Raw genomic sequence first — 12,731 nt, 5'->3', positions numbered from 1 at the left:
CTGTTTTTTCTTTGCTTTCTTCCACAGGAGTACTCCTGCCCCCACGCCACACTGAGCACTGGCAGTCGGGGGCTTCCTGTTATGCCAGGAATCAAAGCCCAGCGTGCTTCCTCAAATGGGGGTCGTCACAAAACGGCTCAGAAAACTTGAAACTCTGGTTGTGACCCACCTATAAGCAGCACCTGAGCCTGCAACCTATCATAAGTTGCTGGACCTCACTCCCCAGGCTCTTCTACCATCAGCTTAAGAGAAAGAATTGAGGCAGAAAGTTGGCTCTGGCAAACTGAGGTGGTCCCCAAAATAAAACAGTTCACAATATGGGCCTAATAAAAGTTCACTCACCTAATTTGCTTGACAGATATCTGCTGGATGCCTACTACACGTCTGGTATTGTTGAGGAACTGTGAACACAGCAATGAACGAAACACACAAAAGTCCCTGTCCTCATGGGACTTATATTTGGGTGATTTAGAAAGAGTATTCAAAAAAAAAGGAAATACAGATGACTAGGAAGAAAAACAAAGCCAGGTAGAGGTATTCCACAAGAGATGAGTAGGTGTGACACAGGAAGGGGAAGGGCTGGCTCAGTGAGGGGGCGACCTTTGGACAAAGATCTTTGAGGCAGAGGGGTTCAGCAGGGAAAGAGGACAAAGTGGAAGGAGCAAGAGAGAATGGGAAGGAGCCGAAGCCAGAGCTGCCATAGACCTGCAGTGGCCACTTTAAGGTGAGGAGAGGGCTTTAGGTCTGAGAGTCACAACAAGACAACCAAGAGATGTAAAGAACAGAACAGATGATAAAATGGCTACACAGAGCATGACTTGTGGCCATAGACAGCCAGTCTGCACCACTGTGCCTTATGCAACCCCTCAATATACAGGACAGGACTTGCTACCTAGGGACAAAAGACCCTGCCCATGAGCTCACAGAAAAGTGGAGAAAGCTAAACCCTGACCAGCTGTACCTGGGGCGCCTTTCTAGCCCACAGAACAGGCCTGCTTCTTCTTCCCAGAAAAGCCCTCCAGAAAAGAACAAGTCTGTTTAGACCCAGTTTCCTCAAGGACTGATGGCAGGATCCTATGGGTTACCTTTTTCTGAAACAACTGGCTGATGGCCAATGCCAAGGGTGTTCCACCCACTATGTGCTAACAGACACTTACCTCTTATAGACAGCTCTGTCCCTAGGATCTTCACCATGATTTATGATCCAAGGAAAGTCCTCCTACACCTCTGGGCCCAAGGCAAACTCCTTCACTACTTCCGGTCACTCAGGAAGTAGACGTGGAATAATTAAAATGGCATGACCGTTACATGCTCTGTGGGCTGTGCTGCCAACAAGAGGAACAGACAGGAAGTGCCTTTCTCTGACAGCTGGGGCTCTCCTGCCCACCGCCTCCCCAAAAGAGAGCTGCACATATGAGCCTTTATTTCAGGGCAGGATTGCTCAAGAGAGTTCTGTGGAATAACCCTCTCTCAGAATTCAAATAGGTACTACTCAAAAAAGGCACTCGGTGGTCTCTCATGCTTAATAAAGGCAACCTTTTCCAGCAGTAGGACTTACCTATGTTTTCGATTTGCTGATCCATACTTGATTCTCCAAGAAGAAATGTCCTAATGCTGTCACTTACAGAGCACCTCTGAGCCAGGCATGATGACTCTGACTCTTCACCCACCACCTCAGTCAGTCTCATCACAGCCCAAAGAGGCTTGTACTATCATTACCCTCATTTTACAAAGAACTTGTGCTCAGGTTGTTCATTCGAGGCCTCTGCGGGGAATGGGGAGGGTGGGTTGGCAAACTAGATGTTATTTTGATCAAAATACTCAGGAATAGCTCAGTTGGCCCTCTCTGTGGGAGGTTTCTGAGACACTTACACACATCAGGAGCAATGGCAGTTGGGAAATTCAAGCAGCACTTTATTATCAGCTGGGTGTGACATGGAACGAGGCTGGAGAATTTGGCTTATACCCAAAGTCTTAGCAGGACCTTCCCCTCCTCCTGCTCAAAGAAGCTTAAGGACAGAAGAGAAAAGAAACAGTGTCCCTGCCCTGCTGTGGAGACCTTTTTCAGTTCACTTCTACTGCCTTAGGAAAGAGGAAAACTCCAGAAAGAAAAGCTACACTCATGCATGTGACCCTTCACCCAGGAGCCATGCCACTGACAAACAAGGCCCTAGAAGCACACTCTCACCTTGGTGTGGGGCAGAATTCAGGAGGGACCAGGCTCTCCTCTCCCCTACATCAGAGAACCAGAAAGCAAGGGACTGAGGGACCCACAGCCATACCAAAGCACCCCCCATCTATCCTCAGGCCACTCAGCCCAAAAGAAGGCAGTGGCCACAGAGCTAACTGTGACAACCAGAGCATGCAATACCTTCACACTGAGGCTCTCAGATGGACAGAAAACCACATCTAAACAGCACCAGTGAATCTAAGGGGACTTTGTGTCTGCTTTCTCTAGGCCTTGAGGCTGACGAGAATAGGAGTGAAAAAGATCTCTCTCCTTGGGATCCCTTCTGTGTTAGACCCTTCTTATCACTGTGACAAAACGCCTGAGAGAAAGTAGTTAAAAAGAGAAAAGCTTACTCTGGCTCATAGTTTCAGAGGTTTCAGTCCATGGTCAGGCAGTTGCATTGCTTTTGGGCCTAAAGTGAAGCAGAATCTCGAAGACAGGAAATATAAGGTATAGCATAGCCACTCACCTCGTGGCAGCCAGGAAAGGGAGCATGGGGGGGATGGGAAGAGAGAGAGAGAGAGAGAAGATATACTCTTCAAAGACACATCCCTAGGTGACCTCTTCCTCCAACCACACTCCATCTCCTAACAGCCCATTCAGCTATGAATTCATCAATGGGTTCAATAGCATCACCAGCTGAGGACCAAGTCCTCAGTGAGTCTTTGGGGCCATTTTATATCCAAATCATAACCCCATCCCCAATCTGCCACAGCCCGCATTACAGAATGCATACACATTCCTTCCAGGACCCTTCCCATCACAAACATGTGCCTCGTGCCAGCTAATTGAGTATCAGAACAAAACAAGATTCTGGTTTGGTTTCACATTGAGCAAAGTTATGAAGTTCCACAAACCAGCTTTAAAAGCCACCTGTGAGCGGGGAGGATGTGGGGAAAGGGTAGACCTGGGTGAATATGGTGCAGATGCTGTATACACATGTATGTGAATGGAAAAATGAGACCTGTTGAAACTATTCCAGAAATGGGGGAAGGGGAATAAAGGAGAATATATCACCTATGATATACTGTAAGAACTTCTGTAAATGTCACAATGTACACTCAGCACAACAATAATAAAAATAAACAAAAAATTTTTAAAAACTACTTCTGTACCATGAAGCTGATATGAAAGAACAGTGAAGAACACTAAATACCTGCCATGATTGGGAATGAAAGTACAAAACACATAGAATAAAAATAAATTCAAATATGGCCTTTACTACATTTGTTGAATTTCACTTTAAGAGAGAGGAAAAAAAAAAACAAAACTTCTTAAAGGCTTTCTGCAAAAGGCCACACAGTACCTCCATGTTTCAGGGCATGAATGAATGAATGGATGGATGAGAGGTATCAAATCTGATTTTCCTAGGTGGGTTTTGCCCCCAGGCTTCAGAATTTCTCACCTCTCAATTCTCTGTCATGCAAACAGGCCTAAGAATCTATGCTGAGAGGCACCCATGTGTGAATTATCCAAGGTTTATACCAGTCTTTCCCATCCTGTGCCACTGACCCAAGCATGTCCTTGCAAGAGTCCAATCAGCCTTACAGAAGCAAGTCCCCTCCCACTCCCAAAGAAACTGCTGAATAAGGACCCTCAGGTGATGGCTCTCTGGATGCAAGAGAAGGCAGAGCTGGGAGCAGGACTGGGCTGCCCAGTTCACAGCCAGCTGGCTTTGCTATTCTTTTCTGCAACAGAAACCATCATAGGAGGCCTCAAAAAAGTGATTCTGGGGCAAAAGAGGCTTATGCTCTAAGATCTACATTTTCAGAGTTTTACATCGCTTTTGCATCTGCCTGGTCTTTGTACCCACTTAGATCTTAGGAAGCATAAGGAGGTAGAATTGATGGTAGCAATAATCATGTGACAGGATAATATGGATTTCAGACACCAGGATTGTGGGAGCTGGGGGGAAGGGCAGGCCTTAGGGAAGGGGTAAGTATTTTTAGCTGCATTACTCCACGTCTGACTCACATGACCCTGTGAGGGAGGTAGGTCAGAGATGACAGTTCTCCCCTGTTGCCCAGTCTACTGCCAGGATCATACACAGAATTTATTTATCCACTATGCCATGGTTTTAATAGGTTTGCCCCCTGCAAAAGACATGTTGGAGTTTAATCACCAATGTGAGATATTATGGGATGAAAACAATTTGACTACAGTGTTTTGAGGTGGGAAGTGATCAGGATTAGATAAGGTCATCAGGTTGGAGCCCCATGATTGAATTCTGGTAGCTTCATAAGAAGAGGGAGACAGACCAGAACACACATACATGCTATCTTTCTCTTATATGTTATGCCCTGTGCCACGTGGGGTCTCTGCCAGCAAAGTCATCACCAGTAGCAGCCCCTCAACCTTGGGCCAAAATAAACATGTTTTCTTCATAATTTACCCAGTCTGTGGTATCGTGTTATTATCAATGGAAACTGGACTAAGATGCTCTGTCAGGAACTCTTTCCAAAAAGTACAAGTAGGTGGTCTACAAGTGTGAGAACTCCAGCCCCACGCCCTCTAGGGCCGTGTGTAGAGGCATGACTCACCACCATCACTACAACATCTAACAATAATGACAGCACTCGAAACGTGCCAGGCACAGAGCTACATGCAGTCACCATTATCATCTCAGGAACATACCATCCCTTCCCATTTTACAGAGAGGGAGATCCAGAGAGGAGCTTCCTAACGCTAAGGAGTTCGGGTACCATTCTAAGCCGACACATGCTGTCTCCTTAAATTCTCATAACGACCCCATGAGATGTGATCTACCATTACCTCCACTTTATAAATGAGAAAGCTGAGGCATAAAGAAGTTTAGCAACTTGGCCGGAGTCACCCAGCTAATCAGTGGTAGGGCTGTCACACACCCAGGCATCTGACTACAGACCCAAGCTTTTAACCACTATAATACACAGTTAAGTTGGCAAGTCACAGTGCTGTATTTGCACCCAGCTCTGTCAAATCCAGAGCCTGAACTCCTGCTCTGTGATACATTAACTCCCCTTCCAGTCTGGTGAGACCTGTTTGGCTCAGTGCAACACAGACACTGGACCTAGAAATCAAGGGACGCTCAGACATGGCCATATGTTCAACTAAAGCAGCAAAATGGGGCCCCACTCTAATGAAGCAGAACTTAAAAATCTCCAGGATCCTATAGTAAAGACTGGATGCATTACCAGCAGGATGCATGGGATGGGTCCAAGCAGGGGTGTGCCCTGTGGCCATCCACATTCTTTTCTTCTTTTTCTGGGGGGTAGAGGGGTACAGACTGGTACTGGGGTTAGAAGTCAGGCTTCACCCTTGTGAGGCAGGCACTCTACTGCTTGAGTCACACCTCTAGCCCTTTTGCTCTGGTTATTTTAGAGACAGGATCCCACTTTTTGTCCAGGCCAGCCTAGACTATAATCCTCCTATTTTATGTTTCTCCCCATCAATGGGATAACAGGCTATGCCACCAGCAACTGGCCACCCCAGGGCTGGCCTTGAACTGCAATCCTCCCTACCTCAGCCTACCAAGTAGCTAGGATTACAGGTATGAGCCACTGGCACCCAGGTCTACCCACATTCTTTAAACATAGGACTACACATGGGGCTTCCTTACAAAGAACACTGTATAGAAAGGAGGAGGAAAAAGTGGAAACTTCACAGCGGAGAAACCTGACAAACACTACCTCAGCCAGGTAGGTCATCAAGGTCAAATCACGAGTGATAAATCGTGTGCCCTTAATGTGATGAAACTGGCACTTTACCTCTGTGGTGTTCCTCTCAAAAACACATAACCCCAGTCTAAAGATGAGAAAAACATCAGATAAGTCCTAATCAAGAAATTCTGTATAAACTATTACTCCTCAAAACTGTCAAGATCAAGGCTGGTGGAGTGACTCAACTGATAGGGCACCTGCCTAGTAAGCAGGAAGTCCTGAGTTTGGACTGCAGTACCACCAAAAAAAAAAATAAAAAGTCAAGGTCATCAAAACAAAGCAAGGTTGAGAAATTTTCACAGCCAAGAGAAGCCTAAGAAAACATTAACTAAATGAATGTAATATCTTGGATGGGAACCTTGAACATAGAAAAAGGACATTAGATTGTGTGATCGTCAGCTTTCCATCACTACAACAAATCCCTGAGATAATCAACTTATAAAGAGAAAAGGTTATTTTGGCTCAGTTTTGCAGATTTTAGCCCATAATTAAATGACATATTTCTCTAGAGCCTGTGGTAAGGAAGAACATCGTGGCAAAAGCATGCGGCAGAGCAAAGTCACTTATCTCATGGCCAGGGAGAAAAAAAAAAGGGAGAGGAGGAAGAAGCTAGAGACCCACTATTCCCTCCAAGTGCACACCACCAATGACCTAAGACCACTAACTAGGCCTGTCTCTTACAGGCGCTACCCCTCCCAGTAGCACCACCCTGGAGACCAAGCTTTTAACACATGGGCATTTGGGGACATTTGAGATCCAAAATATAGCAGATTGAAAGTAAGAAAATATGAAAAAACTGTATTAGTTAATAATAAAGTGTCAATATTGATTTATCAGCTATAACACACATACTCCCTCTCTGGGCATAACACCCAAACCAGCACAATCCTTTGCCCCTAACTGAGCACTGCTTTCCTCTGGTGTCATATGAGAAAGATAGTTACTGTGAGATTCTCTGGGTAGCTGAAGGGGTCCCCAGATGGGTAAGCTTGGCAATGAACCATTGCTTTAGGACCATGTGAGCTGAGGAAACACCAGCATTAGTACTAACACAGTAGCACATTGATGCTCATTCAAGTATTTTTGCATACAACCTCTCTTTACAACAGCCCTGAAACCAAGACAGTGTAAAAATATCCCCACTTCACAGCTGAGGAAGCCACAGCTGGGTACAAGGTGGGGAAGCAAGTTCTGACACCTGCCATGCCCACCAGCCTCCTCACAAGGCAGAAGCTGTCCTCTTTCTCTGGAACTGTGTGGTTTGTCTCTGCTTTCTTGCCCTGATTCAGCTTTGCCTCACTTGGTCTCTGGTCATCCCAAAACACTACACACAGGGCTTGGTCAGAGCCAGCCCTCAAATTTAGATTCACGGCCTCTAGACAGAGAGCAGCCTGCACAAATGTTGATATTCTCTGCACAGTCTGAGGTCAGGCCAGACTCTCAGCACAGACCAGGAAAAGGCACAGCACCAAGAGGACACCTGCAGACAACGTGGGCGGAGAGGCAAGAAGCCTGGGTCCTGGTCCTTGCTGAGTGGTCCTGGAAAGGCCTCTCTGTGCCCCAAGTTCATTATCTGAAAATAGAGATCATGGCACTTGCTCTGTCCCTCTTAGAAGTGGACATGAAGGTCCTCAATAAAGATATGGGATTATGAATGATTATGTTTTGTCACCAGACAAGCAAAGGACATTTCCTTCATTTCAAATGAAGGAAATTGTCAGTGTGGTCCAAACAGACTCACTGAGAGTAACAGTTCCTGGATGCCATGGACGATGCATCTGACTTCCAGACACAGGCAGGACGAAGAATCTAGACTGTGTGAACAGCACAGCCCACAGCAGCAGCTGAGGACACCCTGAGTCAGGAAGTTCCTCACCAACACAGCTGAACCAGGGGAGGCTGCTCCAACTGGAGCCATCCCTTCTCTGCACGTACAGAGGACAATGTGTAGAACTTTGCCCTCTACCTGCAGGGAGGGGCCAGCAGCCTAGGACCTGTGGAAACACCTGAGCAAAGGCCTCTAGAAAGCCCAGTGGGACTCAGGTGTGCTGCCCCTGCCTCATGAGGGGCTGCTTGTGCCCACAGCCATCCGCAAGTCAATTAACTAGAATTGTTACTTCCCTCTGCCCCAACCAGAACAAAAGCAAAAAATGGATAGGCTTCCCAGGCTAGCCACAGAGCCAAATGGATTCAGAGTATGGTAAAGCCAAGCACTAACCAGGCCTGGCTCCAGGGCCAAGGCAAGACTCACTGTCTAGGAAGAAAGTATTGGGCGAAGAAAACCGCTTCCTCAACCTTATGAGGGTCCTGACCTCATGATGGTCTGAATCAGGCCTGGGTCTCCTTCCTCCCAGCTTTCATCTCCCTATCCTAAGGGTTTATCAAGATGAACCTGAGTCCATATCCACAAGACCTCCTACCCCACCTTTCTCTCAGCCTCAGCCTCATTTGTTTATCCAACAAACACAGTATCATCTCATACCAGTAGGACATCCTTCCAATTTAGTGCTCAGAAGAAAGTAATCAGAAAGGAAGAAGAAAGTAATCAGGCTAATTCATACTAAAGGGCAAAGGAGTGACACGGAAGGAATATGTGCCATGTAACTGGTCTTACAAGAATCTGTGGCCCCAACCTAAGTGGCTGCTCTGTTCACTCTCATAACTGCCTCATTTCCTCATACTCTGAACTGACAGAGTACCTAAAAACTACAAGTTAATTCATGTCTGTTCCATAGCAGCTGGTGCATACCCCTCCAGGCTTGGAAGACATGTAGACTTGAAAACCTGGGGTGCCTGTTAGGTCTCAGGGTGCTCGCTTCATATTCTATCATGCACAGGTCTGTTATCATAAACAGGCCATGCACAGACATGTGCATGCACTCCACATAGGCCCCCGCAGGCCCAGACGCAGAAAAGCAAGCAGCTAGACTCCCGCATTTGCAGCTCATGGACACATCAGCTTTCCTAATGTACAGAGCCAACAAGGCTCTTCTCTGTCAAAATGCCCACAAAGACCATCTCCTGGCCTGGTAGCCAGACCTCCACAGCCCACACCGACTTTCCTCCCCATCTCCTCGCTATTGCCCAGCATGTAGTCTGATGCATTCACCAAACAGACAGTGTGCTATTTCCAAACACACACATAGCCTTTCCCAACTGTCTGCTTCAGCTCACTGCTGTCTGCCTGGCCCACTCACTACTGCTCTTTCCATATGATGAAACCTTACTGCCCTGCAAGGCCCACCCCAAGTACTACCTCCTCCATGAAGCCTTCCTCCCTCCTGCCTCTGATTCGTTGTCCTTTCTGAAACCCTCAGCACTGCAGATCTTCATGCTGTCTGCCTTCATTGCTAGACCATGCCACCTGCCCCTGAGACCATGAAGCTGTAGCCTGACAAAGCTCCCTGATACACCCAGAGTGGCTGGTACCATGTCATGCAAACAACAAGCAAAGGCTGTCTACTGACACAGATTGACACAGGACAGGAGAGCCTTCAGGGGTATGTGTGACTCCTGGACCTCTGGATGGACGAAGGCTCTACTGATCATCTAAGGCCTGTGTGCCCTTCCCAGAGATCCCTGCCACCACCACAGACTATGTTCACTCTGCTCCTGCTAGGGCACCATTGTGCAGATGTGGTTTGGGGCAGCACTGCTCAGGAAACAGTCATGGCATAATGCACAGGGTTGCTTTCCTCAACCCTCTCCCAGCCAGGCCCTGCCCACAGGGTTGCAGTGAACAGCCAGGAGGAGAGGTTGAAAGCTAGATTCTCTAAGCTTCAAGAGGTGGCACAAGCATAAGAGGAATGGCATTCAGGTCTCAATAGCAGAGTGGCTGTGGGCAGAGGGATCAGAAACCCAGGGGAGACCCAGCTCACCTAGGGATGCGATGAAGTGATCTGCTCTCAACTACTCACTTTTCTCTGCCAAGTGGGACAGTAACTGATCAGACACTCTATGAGGCTACCTTGAGCACTACACAAGAGGTCTGACACCAGCAGGCCTGCAACCCTACCCATGCAAGCCAACAACATGGTGGCACTGGGTGCTGACCCACCTTGGTTCTGTGAGGATCATCTTTGGCCTAGTAATTCTACCCTTGGACAGCTGTCATAAGCACATAATCATACTGAGAAAAAATAATCTTTATGCATGTGTATATTCATCATAGTTTAATTTATATGATATTAGAAGGAAAACAGGAAGCATCCAGCTAGCTGAGAATAGGGAAATGATAAAGTGAACTAAGGTTCATCTATTCAATGTCCCTATTCAAGAAAATTTCAAAGATTATAATTATATAGAAAATATGATACAGCTTTAATTGTACCATTTCTTTCACTTTTTTGAACTGAAATGAAAGCTTAATTTCATATCTTGATACATTAAAAAAGACTCAGATTGATCTGAATATAACGTCTAACGCCTTGCTCAAAATTTTAAAATTCTATGTATTGGAAAAATACTAGAAGATAATCAAAGAATTAAGAATATGATGTTTATATGATAATAAAATAGCTTTCTTAAATTTTAACTTGTTCTCTGCTATCTTATGAGAAAAATGTTTCTTTTGAAATAGAAAAAGAAAACAGGACTGGGGTTGTAGTTCAGTGGTAGAACACTTGCCTCCCATGCACAAGGCCCTAGATTAAATTCCCAGCACCAGAAATAAAAATACATAGAGAGAGACATATTTTAAAAGTAGTTTAGGTACAGAAGGATGACCTGTATGCCACAGGACAGAGGAGTTCAGACACAGAAATAACCTGCATTTCTGGAATCATTGTCACCACCTCCAGATTCATAAATCTGAGGATCACAAGTTTAGCTGATTCTGCCTTCATGGAGGGAAAATAGAGAAAGAGAGAGAGAGAGAGAGAGAGAGAGAGAGAGAGAGAGAGAGAGAGAGAGAGAGAGAGAGAGAGATGAAATAGCAAGAATGCTGCAATTACACAAAAACAAAACCATCAACCAAAGCACAAAACAGCAGTAATTTTTATGATTAAAAAAATAAACACAGAAAAGGCAGCAATAAAGAATCATGACCAACTCAAAACAATGCTAATGATGTCTAAAAACAAAGTGTCCTTCCGAAAATTGCAGGAATTCCAAAGGACCTGCCCAGTGGGAACTTGGCAACAGTGCCAAGTGTTGAGCAGCAGCCAGACTTCCTAGCAGAACAGTCCCAGACGCCACAGGCAACAGCAGCACTGGTCAGTTCATTCTGTGACTATCAAGTTGTAGTAACTCCTAAGTACCTTTTCTTAGGAAGTAAATCTTGGGCATATGCAAGAATGAATCTCTGGAAGCACATTATCATTCTACTAAAGAACTCAAAAATAGATGGGTATTTGGGCTAAAACAACTCCTTCCATCTCTCCTATTACCCCAGAGTGGGCCCTGGCCCACACCTGGAGAGGCCTGGATGATCTAACCCACCTACTTTGTCCACAGCAAAGTTCCCACTGAAGCCTCTTCTCTGTAGACATGGCCCCCTAAACAATGTCAGGCTACTGGGCAGGGCAAAGTGGGAGGAGACCAGAGCAGCCTGACAATTCACCACCTAGTTCTCCTCCCCCATTATCTTGGGACAGAGGCATCTTCACTCCCTGCAAAAGGCCTCCTGCTGGGTGTGGAGAGAGGATTATGAGAAGACTATGAGAACTGGACCTAAGCACATCTGTGCCCAATGTTCTGTAGGCTGAGTTCAGCACAGCCCTGGTCACAGAATAAGGCCAGAATAAGATGCAGAGCAGCTGCTTTTCCTAAGTTGTTTACATTTAGTGAAGCAGGAATGTACTCTTGTTACAATGTCACGCCCCTCCCCAAGAACCATTGCTTTACCCTGTTTACCATTGGGTATAAAAGACTCGCTGGCTTTTGGGCTTTTGGCTTTTAGATGTGGGAGGCTTTGGAAGGGAAAAGGATTTCTGAAGGGATAAGAATTGCTGAAGGGAAAGTGCTGGAGGGAGAGTGCTGAAGGGGGAAAATGAATGGCTGAAGGGAGAACTGCTGAAGAGAAAAGAATTGCTGAAGGAGAATTGCTAAAGGGGAATTGCTAGCAAGTCTGAGGGCTGAGACTTTAAGAGTTATGCAAATGCAGTTTTTAGGTGAGCTGTTATTGTTTGCAAGTCTGAGCACCGAGGCTTTAAGAAAGCTAAAGAGAGAACATGGAACAGTGCAAATCTGGGGGCAAAGACTTTAAGAGAGATTATGCTAAAGAACAACTAGGAGAAAACATGGGACAGAGGGAGTCTAAGGAAAGAGGTTTTAAAGAATAGTGAAGCAAGGTTTTAAAGAACTATAAAGGAGTAAGGTCTTAAGAACAAAGATAGAGAAAAGAAGCAAAGTAAATGAAGAGAATAATAGAGATAAAAAAGCAATGAGGCTGCTGTGCATCTCCACCCAAGCGGCCAGCACACCTGATCCCACTTTCTGTCTGCCTGTCTATCCTGTGTCCTTTTTGCGTCTCCCATCACTGCCCAGTTAGGCCCAGTTAGGTTCAGTAGTAACCAGGAGCTCCAATAAGGGAGTGAGAAAAAGCTTGCTCCGGGGTTGGGCACCTCAAAGCACAACCTGGAGAAGAGTTCACTGGCTAAGCTGGGACCTGGCAGCTGATAGAGGGAAGGGGCACAGAAAGCCCAGCGTGCTTCCTCCCTCGTCTACTGTTGTTCTTTAGTCAATCACACATGCAGAACAAGACTGGTCAGGCCCCTGGCCCATCTAGTTAAACTGTTTCAAACTTTCTTAGCCATGGAACACATGACCAAACAGAATCCTATGCCAAAGCCTAATATACACAG

At 46.0% G+C, this 12,731-nt stretch overlaps 1 protein-coding gene across 2 annotated transcripts in view; it reads right to left on the bottom strand.

The window, feature by feature from the left end:
• Positions 1 to 12,731, bottom strand: part of Xxylt1 (xyloside xylosyltransferase 1) — a 160,061-nt gene that overhangs the window by 110,709 nt on the left and 36,621 nt on the right. Inside the window, exon 1 of one of the 2 annotated variants that reach the window (XM_074073486.1) lies at positions 1,158 to 2,064. The exons of the other annotated variant lie outside the window; for it this stretch is intronic. Within the exon in view, the coding sequence (XP_073929587.1) occupies positions 1,158 to 1,194 (37 nt within the window). The 5' untranslated portion in view covers positions 1,195 to 2,064. Of the gene's footprint in view, positions 1 to 1,157; positions 2,065 to 12,731 lie in introns of those variants that run through there. 2 annotated transcript variants of the gene reach the window in all.

This window comes from Castor canadensis, chromosome 5 (assembly GCF_047511655.1).
Source record: "Castor canadensis chromosome 5, mCasCan1.hap1v2, whole genome shotgun sequence".
NCBI lineage: Eukaryota > Metazoa > Chordata > Mammalia > Rodentia > Castoridae > Castor > Castor canadensis.
Note: the sequence above shows the minus strand (reverse complement) of the source record. Positions and strands in the feature narration are given on the sequence as shown.